The sequence below is a fragment of the Conger conger genome, chromosome 13, assembly GCF_963514075.1.
Source record: "Conger conger chromosome 13, fConCon1.1, whole genome shotgun sequence".
Lineage (NCBI taxonomy): Eukaryota > Metazoa > Chordata > Actinopteri > Anguilliformes > Congridae > Conger > Conger conger.
This window is the reverse complement of record NC_083772.1, coordinates 11,216,676-11,239,216: the sequence shown is the minus strand read 5'-3', so window position 1 is coordinate 11,239,216 and position 22,541 is coordinate 11,216,676. Positions and strand designations below refer to the sequence as shown.

The following is a 22,541-nucleotide window of genomic DNA, read 5'->3' as shown; positions in this document are numbered from 1 at the left end:
CTCTCTCCTTCCCTCTCTCCGCTTCTCCTCCCTCTCTCGTCTTGCTCCGTCTCTCTCTGAGTGCGTTTAAATTGAATTTAATTCACTTCAGATTATCCGATCGTTGCAGTGATGCGCGTTTATGTAAATATTCCAATGAGGAAATTTAGCAGTCGCTCGCCGTGAATTCAGGAGAATGACAGTATTTATGTACTGTTGAGATAAATTGCATTGTATCAATTTTCTCTCGCTGTCAGATACGAAGGGAAATTATATTCCGGGGACAGTGTTTGGCCTCAAGCACAATATGATTGGCTCAGGCAACAACAACTAAATGAAAGCATCTCCGTTCACTCCCTCCATGATGACAAGACTAGCGCACAGAAAGCTTTTATCTTTGTCCCTCATTGAAATTGAACTGTAATAGTTCAATGTTGAATGGCTTCACTGTTTCACAAAAAAAGCTTGTGCTTAAGTCACTAAGTAATTATGGAAATGTCAATTTAAAGATATGGTGGGATAGCTAGCCTCCAAACAAAGGAAACAAGCAATGTTCCTGAAAGAAAGGGTTCACTCTGAAGGCGGTTGACAATTCAGTCCTTCAATGCAACATGCCTTGAGATATATGTATGCCAATTACTTATTATTAATATTATTATTTAGTCGTAGCATGCATATTCAGTCTTAACTTGTTTCTTTACATTTTGACACCGCTGAGTAAATTTAAGCTAAAGTCTAGCATTCACTCATTTTATATTGAAGTAGAAACAGTCTGAGTTCCATTTTGTACCCAAAGCACAACTTTGAGGAAAGGAGAATTTAAGCATGGCAACGGGAGCAGGAAATGGGATAATTGAAGTGTTTATTCCTCCGATAAGAGCAAAAGAGATATACCCTCACAGTTTCAGCCCTGGAAATCAAAACAGAACCCAAACCTCCTCAGCATGTCTCAAATAAATTACTCTTATCTAAAAACTCTTAATTATGTGACTGTCCTTCTTTACCTCCGGTCTAAAGTTTTTCAGCTTTTGTCTGCTTTGGAAATATTCTCATTTGATTAAAAACGTATGATAAAAATACCTTTTTTACAGTGTTATGTGTCCTGTATGCTTTTAAGAAAGTGGATAAATACAAGGAAACAATATGCATGCAGTAATTCGTTGATTCATCGATTGCACATCATCATGCCTTGTGATTTGTGAATAAACAAAATAAGTAACACGTCCCTCTCTCAATGATCCCCCCACTTCTTCTTTAGTCCCCGTCCCCGACCTGCCCTTCCCTCAGTGAATGACTCACCCCTCCCTGTGGTTGGGCGAGTGTAGCCCACCGCAGTAGGTGGGAACAGCAGACCGCCCCCCGCTGGTTAATGTTGTCGACGAACGGGTCATAACTCCCAAGAAAATCCACGTAAGGCAGGAGTTTAGGAATTTGGTCCGTAGTCTACCCCGACCGCCGTCCACAAAAGCCTTTTCACACATGGGACCGGTGGGGCCGGTCATGGAACAACACGGACCTTGTGAGGGGCGGCCCAGGGCTGTTTTTCTTTGGCCCCCGCTGTGCTTGTGTTGCGAGCGCTGGCTTTGGGACCCGCTCATTGAATTAGGCTTGAACATGTGTGTTCATCTGCGTTCCACATCCCCTTTGCACCCATAAACATGTCGTTAGGATTAAGCCGTTTAGGCCCTGTAACCAAACAGGCGGGAAATTCAGTCGCTCATGCCACAACAGGCCTTTGTGGGCCTCTCTCTGCGAGCACAGGCCCGCTGTTTCGAACGCCCGCTCTCGCGCCTGCAGGATTATTAAACCCTCAGCGAGTGGGCTTATTCTGTTCACCTCTTAGGGTTAAATGGGTGCTCATAAAATACTCCAAGGCCAGACTTGATAAGTGAATATGCAGAGGAATTTCTGGGCATGCGAGACCGCATTCAGGTCTCCTAAAGTGGGCCCGGCCCCCCCCCCTAAGATTGTCCTGTGGAAAATGGGCCTCTCTTCAGCTCTTTCGGTATTGGTGTGATTTATTTGCAGTTAGAAAAGAGACTGGAGTGTGGAGGAATTCCCGCGAGCAGCCGCACTAACAGCGCATGTTCAGAGGCCGGCGCTGCCAAAATAGAGACGGAGCGGGAGGGCGGGGGGGGTCGCCTCTCCCCCCTCCAGCTGCTCGGGGACAGGGGGGGTCACAGGGTCACTGCCACTCGCAGACTCGGACGGTTCAGCCAATCACAGGGTCACTGCTGCTCGCAGTCTGGAAGGGTTCAGCCAATCACAGGGTCACCCTCCGCTCGCAGTCTGGAAGGGTTCAGCCAATCACAGGGTCACCTCCGCTCGCAGTCTGGAAGGGTTCAACCAATCACAAGGTCACCGCCGCTCACAGACTCGGGCGGTTCAGCCAATCACAGGGTCACCACCGCTCGCAGTCTGGAAGGGTTCAACCAATCACAAGGTCACCGCCGCTCACAGACTCGGGCGGTTCAGCCAATCACAGGGTCACCACCGCTCGCTGTCTGGGAGGGTTCAGCCAATCACAGGGTCACCCGCCGCTTGCAGTTTCCAAGCGGTTCAGCCAAACTGCTCTCCTCTGAATGCAGTCTGGAACGGAAGGGTAGATTAGTCAGTTTTTATTTACCCTCCACCTCCAATTTATTATGAATCTGAATCTTCAGTCTCTCAGGAAGTTTTCCCTTTCTGCTGTAAAAATTACTATAAAATCTGCTGAAAAGAACGGCCTCAATGAAACACCAGCCATAGTGGTGGTACCTTCAGTCCAGTGGTTTTGCCCAGAAATCCAGAGAAGCCCTGGACACTAATTGTGCTGTGCTGCCGTTTCTCCGATCCATGGGACATGGAGGCAGAGCTGTGAGCTCTCAAACAGGACGTGCGGACTGCATGTCTGAGTCAAACCATGACAAACTCAACTGTGGTTTCGGCCGCTAACCAGTTTGTTCAGCCCGAACATGTTTGTCTTGATGTGGCTATGGAATCAAGAGCAGTGGAGAGTCCAGTAAAGTGCTACAAGATGCAAAAATTCATGGTGCAACTTTTGTTTTGTGTTTTTCATTCATATTTTCCCTCAGTAACAAATGCCCAACGTGTCAGTGTTGTCAAAGTAATCGATTTGTTGGCCTGGTGTTGAGGCAGACAGGGTCGAATTAGCCGGGAGGAGTATTTACAGCGAGAGGCACTCTCGCCTACAGCCCCCATTATTATTATTCAAAGAAAAAGCTAGGGCGGGCATTGTACTACCCTGCTTATATCAGCCCGGGAGGACTGGCAGAGAGCATGATATCAGCCTCCACAAACAAGCGCCTTCACTCACATCCCTGTTAATTATCCTGCAGTCCCCCTCCCAGCCCTTCAGAACCCTCCACAAACAAGCGCCTTCACTCACATCCCTGTTAATTATCCTGCAGTCCCCCTCCCAGCCCTTCAGAACGGAACAATCCCCAATGCTGTGCCTCGGTGGACTCTGTGTACCCCCGTGAGATTTGAGGGGGTTTAAGAAAGCTGCAGCCGGGGTGAAGGTTAACTTTTTCTGTCAGGTTTACTGCTGTAATCCGGCCCACATTCGCAAGATACAGTTACATAATTAGAGGCTTGGGAAAATGCGCTTGGGGGATTTTAATGGGTGAGAGTTTTTTTTTTTTTTTTTGCAGGTACAATGAAAACGCTGTGTGGAGCTAGGTAGAGTGTGTGTGTGTGCGTGCGTGTGCGTGTGTGTATTGGTGGGTGTGTGTGTGTGCATATGGGTGTGTGTATGTGTGCGTGTTTGTATGGGTGTGTAGGTTGGTGGATGTGTGTGTGTATGTGGATGGCGGTGTTTATGTGTGTGTATATGTGGATGTGGGTGTGCGTGTGTGTGTTTCGTTAAATATATTGCAGACTTTTATTTTCCGAGACACAGCGGTGTTGCGTTTGAGGTGTCGGTCGAGGGGGGGGGGATGGGGCGGATTGGGGGGGGGGGGGGGGGGGTGGGAGTCATTATGCTGACTGACGGCGTTTATGTTTCCACGCAGGCCGTTGAAGCAGACAGATTAGATAAAGAGAGCGATTTATGGGCCAAAACTGACACTTAACATTCACCTTGTGTTTTTATGGCCTGGCTGATGCGTGCTACGCTCCCTTAAAAGATTCAATGGCTTGGTTGTAGTTGCAGTAACTATAAACCTTACCGGTTTGTCAATTCATCACCTCCACCCTCCCCCTTTCAGTCATAGAAATTGGATTTTGTTTGCGAACGGTTTGATCGCTGTCGAGGCTGGGGGGGTCATGTTTTCACCGCCGCGTTGTTGGTAAATGCTTACGTTTTCTCGCTCGTGTGTGTGGACATGGCAATTAACCCCAGTGTTGCTCGAGTCCTTGTGTGCTCTGCTCAAGAGTGCCTGGGAAAGGGATTTGAATGGAAGAGCGAGTCTCCATTTTAGGAAAAATGGTCAGGAAGGTAGATTAGGGAGTATACCGATAGCGGGATTTCATACATGAGGTAGCTTCTTTGTTCAGAAGCCCACAATAACCGCCCAATTGTGTATACCCCCTGGCGTGTCTTGTTTCCTACACAATGTAACAGTGCACAAGGGTTTGCCTGCTGTGTTTTTTTTGGATAAAGCACCTTGCCTGTATGCCACATTCATCCACTGACAAAGCCTGACATTATTTTCCCATGTACATCACTGTGCTGCCCCTCCCGTTTGTGTTCTTGTCTGTGTTTTTTGCACCATGGTATTTATCGTTTATTCATTTGTTGCTTTTGTGTTTGTGCTTTTCTTTTAGTCGTGTCTGGTAAGTTGAAATGTCATTCGTCACCTATTCACCGCACTGACAGGGACAGGAAGTTGTCAGAATCCCCTCATCCTCCTTCCATCACCTCTCTTCACCCACCAATCAACATTCGTTTCAGTTGTCAAGGGCAACGGCGACAAAAGGAATTTAATGGGTAAAAAAAAAAAAAAGGCTCGTTCTGGGCCTCCAAGGTAAAGCTCAATCATTTAATTAGATTTTTTTCCCCCTCCTTTCCCCCTCCCCCCCTTTTTTTTGTTGTTGATTTATATGTCACAAAGAATGCTCACGTTTTTATCTCCGGACAAATAGCCTGCACATTTCAACAGACGCGGTGAAGATTGCTTTTACATATGCATTGAATTCGTGCTAAGCAAAGCAAGATGTATCGCTTGTTGCAATAAGCTGGTGCGCGCCCACCGGCCCCCAGACACGGAACATTTTAAGCGGGAGCGCCCTGTTCCTGGTTCAGAAGATTCGGCCTCTTATTAACGGAGAGCCGTACTGTCACCGCCGGCCATGTGGGCGACATTGCGCTCTGACGACACGCTCTCACGGAGCTGGAGTTTGTCATTACGGTGCCTGAACGGGCTGGGCAGATGGCTCAGATTTACCCTCCCGTTTCCTCCGTCTTTTACTCCTTTTTTTGGGGGGCGTATTGAGCGTGTGTGCGTGTAGGGAAGGCGTTTCCTGGGGTTAGCGAGCAGGCCAATGTTGCTTTGTTTAGCGAGTTGATAAATGGGGTCCAGGAATCTTTGAAGTCACACATTTGATTTTTGTTTAGAGAGGATGTCGTTCTTTCCATTGGTATGTCATCGATGTGAAGATACGTCCTTTGAGTTAAGACTCGGACTGAGGATGTGTACATACAAACCTGTCCAGAACTCCATGTTGTGAGAGATTGATAGGCCATTCTGCCATTCTTTGGTTGGTAGGGATTTTGTCTGGATCGAGTTTTTATTTATTTATGGAGTTGGGTCTATTTCTCCACCAAGCTGTCAGTGTTGTTCAAACAGTTACTGTTTTTATTGGGATTGTTAAGAAAGGATAGGTCAGCAATGTCTGACAATTCAGTCTTCTGTTTCTATCCATGAATTATTCTGTTCAGACAGATGCAGTTCGTTAAATTGTGTACTTGGCTAGCTCAAAAATACTGGAGCTTTATTATTTTTTCAGTAAAATGTGTTGATTTTGGAGTCTAATAATTAAAACCAGGCGGTGCTGGGTTCAGATGGAATCATTGTAAAAAGGGTTTTCATTTTGATTCCTGCTATTACTCCTATTAATGTATTGTTTTTGTGAGTGTAGTGATATTTAGTTAGAATGGCTCTGACACTTTGGTGGAAATATTGATCCCTAGGTATTTTATATTATCTTTGGAGAAGGAACAGGGTGTATTTGATATCATAGTGTTCCAGCTGTCTTTAATTAGCAGTAATACTGTCGATATGGTCCAGCTAATGGGATAATCAGATACAATGGAGAATGTTTTTATGAGTTTGATGGTTTCTTGTTGAGCGGAGTGGATCTTGTAAGTATAACAGCATGTCACCAGTGTGTGTGCTGTTACGTGAGCTTATCTTGTGATTATTGTCAGAAGCGATGTCACCATGTTTGCCTATTGCTGCAAGCGGTTCAGTGAACATGGTGGAGAGAGTGGACACAGTTCCTGTGAAGTGTGAAATCCTGTGATGTTATTCTGTTTGTCGGGACAGTGGCCATAGGTGAGGTGTGTAGTGTCCTAATGACTCTCCAAAACCAAGTGTACAATGTATGAAGTTGCAAATAATAAGAAGAATAATTTACAATTTTACTTTGCCAAAGGTTTTTTTCTTCATCTATGGATGTGTGTATTGTCTTCAAATTGTATTCAATTGAATAGATGGTGCAAGTTATTTGATGACAGTTTCCCTTTAATAAACCCGGTTCGAACTCAGTGGATAAGTTGTGGGGTTACTTTTTCGATTCAGGTGGCCAAGGCATTTCTGGCCATTTTGTGGTCAGTGTTGATGAGAGACAGGGGCTGTTGGCTTGAGCATCAGGTTGGATCATCTTTGTTTGTCTTTAGTAGCACTGTGGGGAGAGCAGTGTTCATGAGTTATGTTTAATTTCAGATGTCATTGGGTTGAGTAATGGAGATATTGCAGATATGTTTAAAGGCATCTCCATGTGAATGTTATTGGTCCGTGTCCTTGCCCATGCAAATGAGGAAGCAGGGGTCACACGTTTTTCAATGTATTATTTCAGTGTTTATATACCCATGTTAAAGGGCTGCATTAAAACTCATTTTACCAGTGTTTACCCACAGTCCCATTTGCAAACTTAAAAATGTAATGTAAACCCCCCTGTTTAAAAGTTTTAAATATAGAATCCATATGTTAAAGTTTTTTTTACTTCTCATTGCGTAATTCCTGGTTGTCAGTGAGCCTTGAATAGTGGTGATGTTATCATTGTCATTGTCATATTTATTTGGCTGTGACAGTGTTCCACTGTAACCGCACTGACTCCCTCCCTCTCTGGAACCGGCAGAGCCCCCTGCGTTTGCGGTGCGCCCCCGGAATCAGGTGGTGGCTGTGGGCCGGACTGTCACCTTCCAGTGTGGCGCGACAGGAAACCCCCAACCTGCCATATTCTGGCAGAGAGAGGGCAGCCTGGTGAGTGTGTGTGTGTGTGTCTGTGTCTGTCTGTGTCTGTCTAGCTGTCTCTCTGTCTGTGATAGATCACGTGTAGCTGTGCTTCTGTACTTCCAAACCTGTTGATGGCAGGTGATCAGCACTTCCGTATCACACAGAAACGCAGGGGATGCAGGGGGGGGGGGGGGGCTCCAGGGCCCAGCTCCCTCGTGTCTCTCTGTCACAGCCCCTCACACAGCGTGTGTGAGAGTTAATGACAGGACAGAAGAGCGTTTGAGAGTGTTCGCCTTGGCATGCTCCTTTTCTCTCTCAGTGTCAGTGTTCTAGAACTCCCATTACCTTCAGTTACCAGGAGTGATAGGTGAACGTTCAGTGAAAAACAGTCTCATCACATGTGTGTGATCCTACACCAGAGAGGGTTAAATACACTGACCATGGAAGATATTGAGAAATATGGTTATTGAGAAAATGTCAAGATGAAAAGAAAAAAAAAAAGGAAATCGCCAAAATAGTCCTGGGACTTTTTAAATACTTTTAAAGTCTCTCACAAAAGAACTGAAGACAGATGGGTTTTTTATAATCCCTGTGGGATGCCTCTCTCTGCTCCTGCCAGATCTCCTTCATATGTCCTGCCTACGAGCTCATGGTGTTGATGGTATTATTAGACCGCCGTCCCACCTCTGAAACCTCCGGATTGTCCCCTGTTGTTATTACTGCACGTTAACAAGAGTGAGCGTGACGCATGAGCAAACCGCCAATCGCCGTGGAGCCAGCTGGCCGGCCTGTCCGTGAGTCAGTCCGTCTGTCGGTCGGTGAGATTACAGCTGTGTCTCGACCCTCGTTGTTCCGCAGAACCTGCTGTTCTCCAACCAGCCCCCGCAGCCCTCCAGCCGCTTCTCCGTCTCGCAGACGGGCGACCTGACCATCACCGACGTGGAGCACTCGGACGTGGGCTACTACAGCTGCCAGGCCCTGAACATCGCCGGCAGCGTCATCACCAAGGCTCTGCTGGAGGTCACCGACGGTGAGGGAGAGATAGCACCGCAAAAACTACATATACATACACTCAGTGAGCACTTTATTGTGTATTTATTAGCTGTATTTATTCTGCTACTGGAGCCTATCCACTTAGAGGTTTGACACGTTGTGTGTTTAGAGATGCTCTTCTGCATACCGCTGTTATGTGGGTATGTAGTGTGTGGTTAATACTGTCACCTTCCCGTCAGCTTTAACAAGGCGTTTCTGTCTGCAGAACTGCTGCTCACTGGATTTTCTTTTGTCTTTCACATCATTCTCTGCAAACTCTAGAGACTGTTGTGTGTGAAAATCCCAGGAGATAAGCAGTTTCTGAGATATTCAAACCACCCTCTCTGGCACCAACAATTATTCCATGGTCAAAGTCACTTAGATCACATTTCTTCCCCCATTCTGACATTTGGTCTGAAAAACAGATGAACCTCTTGACCACGTCTGCATGCTTTTATGCATTCGGTTGCTGCCACACGATTGGCTGATTAAATATTTGCATTAACAACCTGGTGTACAAGTCTACCTAATAAAGTGCTCAGTGAGTGTACATACATGAGGTCCTCTATGAGAGATTTCGACCTTCAGAATAGAAGTATCTACGCCCTCCCTGAGAAACCTTCACACTAGACATATGGGGGCACATCCAGTGGGGATCCCAGAATACACGTTCCTTTTATAGCCACAAACCGATCTCAGTTCGCAGGAATTATGTCAAATATCAATAGAGAGAAGATGGATCGGCCTGCCTGTGGTATAGCCAGCGCTGTCTCCTGCATCTGCCCAAGGTTTCCAGCATGTGCGGGGGATTAGCCCGCAGATTCCGGGGGTGATACCGGAGCCTGACTTCCAGCAGCGGTTCAGTGGAGCCAGGTCTGCTTTCCATTAGCTAAATACCGTGCACTAGAGCTGATCCTTTCCTGTACGGGAGGAGAGGGCCGGTGTGCCCCCGTAAGACTCTCTGGCCATTTGCCTTTGGTACTGGCCGTTCCCCCTGCCTGCGTCCGTGGTGAGACCTGGGTTTAGCCGCTAATTGCTGTTTGAATCAATACGCCGAACTGTTGCAGCCAGGCCCTGCCCCCACCATCCGTTCCCATAGTTACTGAACATAAGGTTGCTTCTCCCCCATCTTCTTTTCTCCAAATTCCAATACCCCACTTGCCCCTCAATTACCCCCCCCCCCCCCCTTCCCCCCTCTCACACACGCACACACACACACACACACACACACACACACACACACACACACACAGAATATTTTGTGGAAAAGCCCCCCTCCCCAGGTTAGTTAGTGAGGGAACCAGATGTCTCCCTCAGCAGAAGGTTCTGGAAGGGACAGATAAATAATAACAGTTATTAAAGCGGGCCAGCCCCCTCTCCGCAGGCGGATCTGCTAATTGCAGGTCACAGCGGTGATGTACAAGTAATTACGCCATCACCAACACCGAGGAGACAAGAGAACCGTGGTGCTCACACCGCGTTGGCTTCTGTTTTCTCTTTTCTCTTATCTATCATCTTAATAGCGCACGAACGCACACACTCACACACTCACCTATGTGTACCTACTACTCTATTTATTCACGTCTTTTTACAGGGAGCACAATAGCGGTTGTGTTGTCAGGGAGGGTAGCGGCTATCACAATAGCGACGGTAGTCTGTGGGAGCGGGGGAGCCGGGGACGCGGTGGCTGAGGATCTCCCCTCTGTTAATGGAAGCGAGATGGCCGTGTTGGGCGTTTAATTTAATTTATGCGGCGCTCGACGCTGCTCCGGTCTCTCTGGCGAGAGCTCCTGAACCAGCGGGGAGAGAGGGGGGGGCGGGGGTGTGTTAATCACACAGGGACTTCTCTCTTCTCTGCCTCCGGTCCTTTCCAGCGGTGTGTGTGTGTGTGCCTGGTTTTTTGGTTTGATTGGAAAAGCTCATTTCTGCGCTTGGCAGGAATGTGGCGCAGGAGAAAAAGAAGACTTGTATTTGATCCGTGTTTCATTTTTAATTATCCTGCGTCTGTTTGGCTGAGGTCAACTCCTGCTGCTAAATGATTAGAAAATTGCTTCCAGTTGTGAACATTTGATTGCATTCCCTCTCTCTTTTTCTCTCTCTATTTCTTTTACTTTCTTTCTCTCTATCTCTCTGTGAAGACGGTTCTGTGATGTTGACTGACTGAGTGATCATGGCTTGAGTTTTCTCTGTATTCTCTGATGTTGTTTACCTTCAGAGCTACCTTACCATACCCTTCCTTCACCATTTCTTTTCTATCTCAATCTCTCCCCCACTGTTCATGTTCACACTTCTCTTCCCCTTATAATGACCTGTCCTCCTCTCTCTCCCTCCCTCTGGTTTTCTCCATCCCTCTCTCCGCAGTGGTGTCAGACCGCCCGCCACCAGTGGTCCGGCAGGGCCCGACGAACCAGACCGTCTCCGTGGATGGCACCGTGGTCCTGAGCTGCCTGGCAACGGGGAACCCCGCCCCCACCATCCTGTGGCGGAAAGACGGGGTGCTGGTGTCCACTCACGACTCCCGAATCAAACAGCTGGACACGGGCGGGCTGCAGATACGCTACGCTAAGGTAAGGTATACGCTATAAAATTCGCATCAAATTCGCATCAAATTCAAAACATTGGTGCTAGCCTTCCAAGCAGTTAAGGGGTCTTCCCCAGCTTATCTACAAAAAATCATCAGACCCTACACCCCTGCCAGACCTCTTCGTTCAGCCTCCACAGGCCGCTTGGCACCTCCCCCTCTCCGAACCTCCACCTCACGCTCACGACTACTGTCTGTTCTGGCTCCACGGTGGTGGAACGAACTCCCTGTTGAGGTCAGAACTGTAGAATCTCTCCCCACCTTCAAGCGCAAGCTGAAGACACACCTCTTCAAGCAGCACCTCTCCCCATCCCTCCCTGTGAACCTTAATTGTTGTCTCTGTGACTTGCTTTGTGTATCGGTATTTTTAGTTGGCTAGGTAAGCAGTGTTTGGATAGTTAACTTTGGTCACTTTTGCTCTGTTTGTTTCTTTGTTCAAAAAAAAAAAAAAAAAGAATAATAATAATTGGCCCTGGTCCTTATCTTTGTTGTACAGGTAGCAGACCCTCTAGGGTCTTTCAGCGCACTTATCCCTGGTTATGGGTATGCACTTTGTTGTACGTCGCTCTGGATAAGAGCGTCTGCCAAATGCCAATAATGTAATGCTAGGCTAAGAGTGTGGGAAAGCAACCCTCAGTCAACGCCATGCAAATCTGCCGCTAACGTGCAAAATGCATGGGCAACAAATCCCTGCTTCAGTTACTCCTGGAGGAAGATCCAATCACGGCACATGTCCGGCACGTTCTTCAGCAATGTCAGTTTGGACGCATCGTGGTGAATACCACATAAGAATCGGTCAGGTTCCGCTTGTATGTGAATGCTTGCTAGTTGGAATAATCCCCAACAGCCTCTGCGTGGAAATCAATTTATTCAAGTGGAGCCGGTTGATGGAGCCCCCTCCTCTTGGGGATAAGTGTATGAAGAGTGTGCGTATCTGTATGTGAATAATGTATATGGGATTCTCTGTGGATCTGCGGAAACCCACCGCAATGGCTGCCCAAAGCCACGTGCCATTTCCCGTGGCTGAGTGATAACCTCATTTCCCCTGAGAATGAGCGTCGTACAGGATGTTCCATTCATAAAAATGCCAGGAGTATTAAATATTAATAATGCTCTGAACATAGTATAAGATCCCTGAAAAGCACGGTTCTCCAGATGATTAGTCGTATGGTATTTATAAAAGAGGTAAAGAAACTAGACATGGATAGAGTACCAGAGAATTGTATTGCACTTAACTGTTTTAATCCCTAAGGTGTATACGGTAAATGACAGGGTTGGTCCAAAACTTGTGTTTTGTGTTGATTTGTCCTTCTTTGTAAAATTTCCATTCACCCAAACACAGTCAAAATTGGAAGAAAAATAAATATGTAAATGGGCATTCACATTATGGGAGAATATCAGGCATGAAGTTGTGGGCCCGGTCTGTGGAGGTGTTCTCTGTTCCAGTTCCCTTCAGGCTACTTGACATCGCAATCTGCTGCCTCCCAGCACACAAGCGTACAAATTGTAAATATTTGTAGAAATTGAATGTGATTCATCAAATTAAATCTATCATCCCAGTCAGGGTTATTACCATTTATAAATGTTGCTTTGGGCCACAATGGAGAAAAATCACTTATGACCATTTTTCCGTTGTCACGCAAAAACAAGAAGTTAGAGTGCAATTAAAATCCTGAAGGATGAAAATATAAAACTCTCTCTGTTTTATGAATAACATTTCATGTTTTTAATATGAATATGATTTCCATGGAAATTCCATCTGCCATTTTGCTCGGCTTTCTTAAACAAACTGCCTTAATTTCCGCCCGCAGTATTTTAAACAAAACCCTCCAAAATATAACCCGCGGCCTAGTTAGAGGACACAGTTCTCTACTGAACGCGATTGGTTCTCCTCCGGCTGCCGAGGCCAAGGGGGTCGACCCCGTTCAGCTGATCACAGAAGGGCCCAGTCTCAGGGAGCTGTCAGTCACGCGTCTGGGCTGACGGCGGGTGCGTGTCGCGTCGAGTCGAACGCGCTCGTCCGTGGGGTGGGGGGCGCAGCACGTTCTCCAGATGGGGGAGCGGGAACCCCCCCCCCCGTTAGAGGTCAAAGGGCACGTCAGTCCCGTGTTTTAATTAACGCAGACGTGTTGCGTGTTGACAGGTCGCTCGGTGAAAGCAGTGGCTACCGCGGGATGCGTCTCTGCCAAGGCCGTTTCTCCTCTGGCCCTCGCATTAATGAAGCCGTCGTACGACCGCAAAAGGCAGGCTCTGCTTCTGAATTCCCCCACCCGTCCAACTTTATATGGGTTACGCATATTTTCCCATAGCCTTATGGCTGGTGAGCCTCACTCTTTTGTTCTCAGAAGTCTCATGTATTTTACTATTCAGCGTTGGCCATCGGAGCTTCCTTTTTCCTAATGTACGCACACACAAACACACACACAAACACACAAACACACGCACGTACACACACACACGTCAATGACACACCCCAGAATGCATCCTTCGGAGCTTATCACCATGTTCTCAGCCTGTGTCGGAGGAAGACTCTCTTCCCCCAGCGGTTTAGACAGGGGGGTGTTATCACAGGCGAAGGACCCCAATTAATCTCCTTACTGTTCTCCTCCCTTCCGTTTGACTGGGAGAATCCTGCCGTTTGCCCTTTTCTCTTCTCATACCCTGGGTGTTTCTGGGAGACTGATAGCATGGCATTATCAGGAGTTGGGGGGGAGGGCGATGGAGAGAATGGGGTGAGGGGCCGAGGCTGTCAGGGTTCTGGCTGATACATGTACATGCCATTATCAAAGGTGTAAGCGAGCTTGGCCATTTTGTCTTTCTTCTGCTCTAATTTTCTTTCTCTCTCTCTCCCTCTCCCTCTCCCTCTCCCTCTCTCTCTGTATCTCTCTCTCTCTCTGTCTCTCCCTCTCCCTCTCTCTCGCACGCAGCTGGGAGACACGGGCGTGTACACCTGCATCGCCTCCACCCCCAGCGGGGAGGCATCGTGGAAGGCGTACCTGGAGGTTCAAGGTAAAGCCGAGGGCAGCTGTGTGGGGGAGGGGGAGGCTCCGCGGTGTGTAATTGTGTGCTGCTCCTCGCTGCGCTGCCATCACTGCATGCAGAGTCTGATTGGAGTAACGGCCCAGCGTGCCGCATTCAGGGGAAAGCGCGACTGCGTGTGCGCCTTTCTCTTCTGCAAAGCCCGGTATCTGACTGCAGTAAGGGTATGAGCGCGTCACCGTGAATCGGCTACACGACCGCGAAGCTGTGTGTCTGCTCTGCGCCGAGCTGGAAGAAGCGTCTGTTTCCCTGCCCTCCGCCTCTCTGCTTCCCCCGGTCACGTGACGCATTTTCCTTGTCTCCGGCTCCGTGTCCACTTCCTGTCCCAGAATTCGGAGTTCCGGTGCAGCCCGCCCGGCCCACGGACCCCAACCTGATCCCCAGCGCGCCCTCCAAGCCCGAGGTGACCGACGTCACCCGCACCTCCGTCACCCTGTCCTGGAAGCCCAACCTCAACGCCGGGGCCACGCCCACTTCCTATGTCATCGAGGCCTTCAGGTCAGCAGAGGAGGGCGAAACATTGTCCGTGGTCTATGTTTCTGTTTTTGTGTGTGTGTGTGTGTGTGTGTGTGTGTGTGCGTGTGCGCGTGCGTTTACTTGGAATTCTGATACACCCTCTATTTGCTTTTGCAACCTTCACCCAATCAATATGACCGTCTCCTCTCTCAGACACTGGCCTAACACAGTATCCTGTTATGTTCTCATAGATATGATATGGGTACACCGTCCTCTGGTTGGAGGTAGCTGTGACTGTCTCTGTCCTGTCTGCTCTTGCTGAGTGCCCCCCCCCTCCCCCTGTGCCCCCCCCCCCAGCCACGCCTCGGGCAGCAGCTGGCAGACCCTGGCGGAGCACGTGAAGACAGAGGCCTTCGTCCTGAAAGGCCTGAAGCCCAGCGCGGTCTACCTCTTCCTGGTGCGCGCGGCCAACGCCTACGGGCTGAGCGACCCCAGCCCCATCACCGACGCCGTCAAAACGCAAGGTACCCCCCCCCCCCCCCCTGGCCCTGTCGCACCGTCGCCCCCCCTCCGCCTACGCCTCCGCCTCACCTCCTGCCAGGCCCCGGCACACGCCCTCATCCCCCTGATCTCCTGTGTGTGCTTTCGGGCAGATATCCCCCCCACCAGCCAGGGTGTGGACCACCGGCAGATCCAGAGGGAGCTGGGAGACGTGGTCATCCACCTGCACAACCCCACCATCCTGTCCTCCTCCTCCGTCAGGGTGCAGTGGACGGTGAGGAGGCCTCGCTAACGCACCGCTAGCCTTGAGGCTAACGTTACATGACACCATTGATCTGAATCACGCACATATCACCTTAGTTATTAACTTACAGTTGATTCGAGCCTCAAAAGCCCAACAGCTGCACTGATCTCGTTGTGGCTACGCTGGGGCTTGAACCACCAACTTTCCAGGTCCCAGTCCAGCACCTGAGCCACAATAGGTTGCCCTGAATATGGAGCACACACATATGTTCATATGGACACACGCACACACACACACACACACACACACACCATCTCTGCTCTGATAGCTGTGTCCTGCTGACTTTACAGTGGCCTAATAGATTTGGACCTATGACAATCCGGTCCACATGGTGCACATTGTTTGTGTGAAATTTGCACTGAGATATTCTTCAGAGCGATATTGGCGGCAGTAGCCGCTCTCGTAGCAGCGCTGGAACCCGCACGAACGGCGTTGGCATCGAGGCCCGTTCCAGGAATAACAGCACTGCAGGAACCAGTAATCGGCCTACGGAGAGGGGACCTGGACTCCACCAGTCTGGAAGCTTGTCAAACGGCGCTTAACATCCATCTGGTGCTGGGAGCTGGAGCTGTGAGGGTCGTTCAGAGCGGGGCCCGGCGCGCCCCGCCCTCCCCTCCCCCCCGAACCCACAGCGGGCCACTCCGAGCAGAACCCGCGTCTGTCCGCTCCGGAAAGCACCGGGCCGAGCACCCGGCAATATTGAGAACACTCGAGCGCTGTTAAAAATAACGAGGCAGGGAAAAGCAGCGATGTGTCCACAGAGTGCACTCTGGGAGAAAGAGCTCGCAGATGTGAGGAGAAAGAGAGACCGAGAGAGAGAGAGAGGGCCAGGGCTTCATGTTCATAATGTTGGCAGCGCTGTTCCTGGATCAGCTATAAGCCTCTCCTGGAAAACTGGGATCAGCGGGCATGAGACGGAAGTGTTTAGGAGCATTTACGCCGTGTTCCCGCATTCGCAAAAATGACACGGTGATGTGCAGAGGTAGCCCACAGCCCTTTGTTAAAGGAACAGTCTAATGCCATTGAAAATGTTTTAGTTTTTTTATTTTAATTTATCGTTTGGTATTTGGTAACTTCATTTGAACCAAATTAGACATAATTAAGTGAAGGTTTGTTCTGCCTTCAGGCCAGAATCTCTCATTCTACCATTGGTTTCGCCGTGTCACACTTCGCTAGCAAAGCCCAGCCCCACCGAGCTTAATCAGAGCCACCTGCACTACCGGCAGTTTTTATCCAGGAGGATTAAAAAACAGAGAAATAAATAATATTATTATTTTCTCCCCTGGAGGTCGTGAGCCTTAGACTGCTGCTCTCGGTCCTCTGTGGGCCTCAAGCCAAGGGCTATCAGAAATGCGTGCATAAACGGTGGTGAAAGACGGACGGTATAAATGATTTATTCGGCCCAATGCAGTGCAGGCGGCGGGCAGCATCTGTGTCTTAAGCGTCCGCTTGGGAGACGACCGCAACGTCACGGAAACCTGACCGGGACGCGGGTGGTCGAGGTGCGCGTCTGAACCGCCGAATGCGGCGCGTTACAGGACCCCCGCGGCGGTCGTAGGCCCGGTTGTTTAGGACGGCCCCTGGCAGGACCCGGGAGAGCCCGACGGGGGGAACTGGCTGTTCCGGAGTGTTCCGGCTGGGTCTAACCAGCACCAGACCTTTGAGCGGTGACCTCATGGAGCGCCATTCACTGGCCTGCGGAGAGGGAAACTTAACTCTGTGGTGCCTCCGATGATGGCATCTGCCAGGAGCCAGAACAAGCCCGTCTTGTGGGAGAGTTCTGCTATTTTTATTTATAATTCATTTTGATTAATTTTATTCTGTTTGATCACCAAATGTGGGTGCAGCATAACATAAGATACCGTTTTAGTGGCGACCGATATAGTTTCTGTATGTGGCCTCCTTAACTTCATGCTGAAGGTTATAACTGCAGCTATGTGTGTGTTGTGCTCTACCCTGCCACTAGGTGGAGCAGCAGTCCCAGTACATCCAGGGCTACAAAGTGATGTACCGCTCGTCCCCAGAGGGGGGGCAGCCCCGGGGGGAGTGGGGGGTTTTCGAGGTTCGCACCCCGGGCGAGGACAGCGCCGTGGTCCCTCAGCTGAAGAAAGGGGTGACCTACGAGTTCAAGGTGCGCCCCTTCTTCAACGAGTTCCAGGGCACGGACAGCGAGGTCAAGATCGCCAAGACCCTGGAGGAAGGTGAGGGGGCGGGGCTGGGGAAGGCACCTCTCGTCAGGTGGGGTGCGATTGGCCGCAATGCTAACCCACTTCCTGTGCGGCGGGTGGGCGTGGCTCGGTTTTGCTGCTGTGGATTTGTGGAAGGGGAGGATTGGAGGGCAATCGCAACACTCTTGTAATTACTGTGCTCACTGCTGCCGGTGTGTGGTGGTGTGTGGTGGTGTGTGGTGGTGTGTGGTGGTGTGTGGTGGTGTGTGGTTGTGTGTGGTTGTGTGTGGTTGTGTGTGCTCGTGTGTGCTCGTGTGTGCTGGTGTGTGGTTGTGTGTGGTTGTGTGTGCTGGTGTGTGCTGGTGTGTGCTGGTGTGTGGCGGTGTGTGGTTGTGTGTGGTGGTTGTGTGCTGGTGTGTGGTGGTGTGTGGTGGTGTGTGGTTGTGTGTAGTTGTGTGTGGTGGTGTGTGCTGGTGTGTGCTGGTGTCTGCTGGTGTGTGCTGGTGTGTGGTGGTGTGTGCTGGTGTGTGCTGGTGTGTGGTGGTGTGTGCTGGTGTGCGGTGGTGTGTGGTTGTGTGTGGTTGTGTGGAATTCACAGACTTGTGATTTCTAGGACTATAACCTCCTGAGATTCGGCAGAAAAAAATTGTTTAAGCTTACATTAATACAAGTGTCTCTGATGACATGTTGCAGTGAAAATATTTTCAAAAATGTCTATTTCTATTGAATGTCTTTGTAATGTATTTGGCAGTGTACAGTAGTATATATTTATATGTTGAGACTAGAGACTCATGTAGCCTTCGGGGGGACAAACATGTATAGCCAGGTCTTAGTAGGATAAACATCTCATCTGGTTGAGAGGTAGTGGCAGTGTTGGATTTATATTGCGTGTTCCTGTGTGTGACATTTCCTGGAGCTGTGTTTCAGTGTGCAGGGCATTCCAGAGTAAACACTGATTACTTTGCTAATTGTTTTCTGCGACTGTACTCCAACCCTGGCACGGAGATACCCCCGCCTTCATTACACTTAATAAGAATGTGATTAAACACTTTGTGGCGTGTTCGCGATTGATTCACTTTAATTATACTCATCGGACTAGCGTCACCACGAAAGCACACAAACCCTTTAAACGTTAAGCTAATTAATTTCCTTCAATGAACAATTTGAACGCACAGTTCAAAGGGCCTCCCGCACACTTGCGTTTAGCAGAAATAGCGTCGCTGCTTTACAGGGAAAGAGAGCATCTGTTGCTACGAATGCTGCTTTTTTCAGTGGATGAAAGCTGTGGGGTGGGGAAAAACTATGTGAAGTATTGTACCGGCGTGTTATTTCTGCAGTGTTTGCCTATCCATCACGAGGCCCCTGCAGTAACGCGCAGTGCTTTTGGTAAAGGGCGGAATCGGGGCGAGGGGGCTGGCTGCGGCATCGCGGCATCGCGCCTTTAATGGGCCGACGCCTACCTGCGAATGCACTGCGTTCTCCCGTCCTGCGCGTCTGCGGCATAAATCATTCAAAGTCCCGCGACACCGGGAGCGTCACATCCCGGATCCCAGAGCCTCGTGGGAGGGGAGAGACGCGCTTGTTAGAGTGCGGCGGGGCGGGGCGGGGCGTTCCCGAACCGGACGCGCAAACGGAGGAGGAAACGCCGTGGTGTCGTACGCGAAGTGTCAACTCGGAAGGTCAGCCGTGAACGTGCGGAGCCACCCTCCTTAACGTTGTCGCTTGGCACTGTGTGACTGGGTTGTATGACACTTTTTTTATAAACAAAAACCGAAAAAGGAGATTGATTGGAGGAATATCCGAAGTGGTGTCTGCTAATGCGAGTGTCTGTTTTACCCCTGTTTGTCTTCCTCCCTCAGCCCCCAGCGCCGCCCCCCGTGGGGTTACCGTGACGAAGAGCGATGACAATGGGACAGCTATCCTGGTCTCCTGGCAACCACCTCCTGAGGAGGAACAGAACGGGGTGGTTCAGGAGTACAAGGTAACGGGAGGAGCCGTGTCTGTGGGGGTAACCCCGGCGGAAATACGCGGCGGGAGCGGGGGAAACTGAGGCACGGAATGGTACTTATGTAGGGATGGGAGCTACCTTGCCCCTCCTGCTCAGTGTTACTGGTACATAAGACACAAAGAGGTAGACTGAGCAGGTAAAGGTAGGTTCTGCCACTTTACACTGACCCTGGTTCAGTCCCGGCTCGTTTTACCTGAATATCACAGTTAGGATGAGTGAGGGCCAAGCTGATCCTGGATCAGACGTTATGGGTACAGACCTCGGTGAGCGACTGAGAATGAAAGCAGGAAAATGATAGAGAAATGGGGCCATCTGCTGGAGAATGTGCAGACTTATCTGCGGGCCGCAGTGCCGCCTGTCTCTGCGTTATGTGCTGGGAGTTTCTCAGGCACATTATGTGAGTGGAATAGGCAGCTCTTTGGTTGATAGACCTCACGTGTGGCATAAGAGGGCACTGGAGGTGACCGAGTTGTGTGCTTATGGTCCGATAGAATAGTTCTGCAGTATATCATTTGCATATGAGTGCGAATGGAAGCACATCTGTGTTCGAGTGTGTCTGTAAGGCAGTTGTCCTTAATGCCCCTCGTGGTCCTGGCTCTTCTGGAATGTTCTTTTCCTGTCTGGTCTGGAGCCAAAGAGCATCCGTGCTCAGTGCCCTCCAATCCCTTATTCTGGCTCTAATTAAGACCGGGCTTTTATGTTCTCTGTGTCCGGGAGGGAGAAAGGGGGACGGTTAGGCAGGAGGAGGCTTTCGGGGCAGTGTGGTCAGAGACAGGGACAGATGGCACGTGGTCGTAGATGGGAGAAGAGGAACACTCTTACCAGAATTCAGCTCCATTTCATAATGATGACACCACACACACTTCCTCCTCCATTTCACAGTTTATATCGTCTTTTGGTCGAATGTGCGTTACATTACACCTCGCTTTGGGGAGCCTTTCCTCCGTAATATAATTGTTCCAGACTGCTGCTGCCATTTTAATTGAAGACGCATTTCTATTGTCTGGGACGTAGGATGCAGTTGAGGGGGGTTGGGGGGGGGTGTGTGGTGATGTGATGGGTTTGAGGGGGGGGTGGCACAGTCAGTCTAGAAGTTACGCTGCTGTTAATTTTCCAGGTAAATGTTTTCCGGAGATAAGGTTTAGTGTAATTTCATGGTTGTTAAATCCGGTGCCGGATTGTTCCGAGGTCTTTGCTGGCGTTCCGACACAGCGCTGTTGTGCTGTTCAACGCTTGGTCTACCGTCTGTGCCGGTATGTTAGCTGGAATGTTATTGGCCGTATTCTGACCAACGACGCTGGGGCGCTGTCCGAACTGACCTCCGCCCCTGTCCTATCCCCGCCCGGTGACCTCACTGCTGCCCAGCAACATGCCCAAAACCAGCCAGGGGTGCTCAGAGATTAGAGTGCAGCCCTCCTGAAGGAGAGGCACGCGGGCGGAATTGAATTAGCCCAGAAAGAACTGCCTGTGCACTGGCTCTGGGTGCAGCCCCTCCCGCTGTAATTGCGTTACCGCGGTGATTACTGATCCGGCTTGATTTCTTTTATCAGGTTAGGCCGCAATCGTGGGGAATTTGAGATGTTGCGGCTGCCAGGACGAGATTAAGTGGATCACTTCATCTAATGTAGTCAGAGAGGAACTGCAGCTATCCGTTTCTCGAGCTGTGAGGCGAGTTCAGATGCGTATCTTCTGGATTGCGAGTGTAACCCTGGCTGAGAAAAGTCATCGTGCAGAATATTAACGATAAAATATCACACGTTATGGTTACAGGTTTATCTAGTCTCGTTATCATCGTATGATAATTATTTTAGTTTGTATGACCTGCTCGGTTTGAAATCAGGGTGGTGCTTTTCAGGGTAGTGACAGTAAAATGTGGGTAGATGGCACAGTTTAGCACGTTTAACTAAAAGGTGTGAAACACTGTTCATTTTTCACCCCACCTGTCCCGTTCCCCCAGATCTGGTGCCTGGGGAACGAGAGCCGGTACCACGTCAACCGGACCGTGGACGGGTCCACCTTCTCGGTCCTGATCCCCAGCCTCTCCCCCGGGATCCGCTACAGCGTGGAGGTGGCAGCCAGCACCGGGGCCGGCCCGGGGGTGAAAAGCGACGTCACCATCTTCCAGCTGGGTGAGTGTGTCCTCCTGTCTCGCCCAAGGCCCACTGTCTGTCCTCCCTCTGCCCCCTGGCCTGAGAACATGCTCTCCCACAACCACCACCTCCACTCGCCCACCGCACACCGCTGTCAACTCACAGCACAACTTGATGTTTTAGCTCGATGACCAGGACTAGGACTAGGACGGCCGTAGTGTTCACCTTTATGAGTGTATAGAGTTTACCACTTTTCTTTCATAGTCATAGCCATTGTCTTCCATTTTATGAGCCAGATTTCCAGACCTCTTTCTGTGCCCTTTATAATCAGTTGGAGGGTGCTCGGGTTTGGGTTTTGGCTCCTGCCGAACCACATCAGGGCCTCGGCTCGGGTTGCAGGACAGCAATTAGCGCTGGCTGTGCTAGCGCCGCCGTCGTTAGCCTGGTCTTCTGACACCGCAGGGAAGCCAGCGAGGGACGGCGGTCCCGCGGGAGACCGGGGACGGGCCATTACTGCAGAGGCAGGCTCCGGGCCTGCTCATTCTCTCCTTCCCTCATAAGTGCCAGAAGTGGAGCTGTCAGGGAGCGCTCCTGATGAGAAAAGGTCTCTGCTCCGAAGTTCCTATTCCTGCCTCACAGTACCAGGCCAGACAGGGGGTCCAGGCTGATTTCTCCCCGACTTGGTTTGGGCTTGATTAGGGCCCTTTTCTGAGTCTGTGGGGAAAAGCCAGTCTCTCTCCTCAATCACACCCTCACATTCAAAAAAGTAAAAAAAACTTGGAGGAAAAGGGGGATTGGACTGAGGGGGGAACTAGATGCCAGCTAAAAGAAGGCCCATCTCTATGCTCTGATGAGGGAGGTGGGGAGGTCTCCAGTGCTGGGACAAATGGATTTTTAAAAACTATGCTGACTCCAGTACCGCTCCTATGGGCCATTGCCACAGGGACCGGGGTCAGGGTGTGGGACCTTTACGTCACTGTGGT

The 22,541-nt window shown here is 50.0% G+C and overlaps 1 protein-coding gene across 1 annotated transcript in view; it reads left to right on the top strand.

Annotated features, from left to right (window-relative positions):
• robo1 (roundabout, axon guidance receptor, homolog 1 (Drosophila)) overlaps window positions 1-22,541 on the top strand; it is a 196,782-nt gene that overhangs the window by 141,983 nt on the left and 32,258 nt on the right. Inside the window, exons 7-17 of the mRNA XM_061216753.1 lie at window positions 4,747-4,755; window positions 7,282-7,406; window positions 8,238-8,409; window positions 10,773-10,978; window positions 13,920-14,001; window positions 14,361-14,529; window positions 14,845-15,011; window positions 15,141-15,262; window positions 17,259-17,493; window positions 19,320-19,441; window positions 21,426-21,597. Coding sequence (XP_061072737.1) covers window positions 4,747-4,755; window positions 7,282-7,406; window positions 8,238-8,409; window positions 10,773-10,978; window positions 13,920-14,001; window positions 14,361-14,529; window positions 14,845-15,011; window positions 15,141-15,262; window positions 17,259-17,493; window positions 19,320-19,441; window positions 21,426-21,597 — 1,581 coding nt within the window. The remainder of the gene's footprint in view (window positions 1-4,746; window positions 4,756-7,281; window positions 7,407-8,237; window positions 8,410-10,772; window positions 10,979-13,919; window positions 14,002-14,360; window positions 14,530-14,844; window positions 15,012-15,140; window positions 15,263-17,258; window positions 17,494-19,319; window positions 19,442-21,425; window positions 21,598-22,541) is intronic.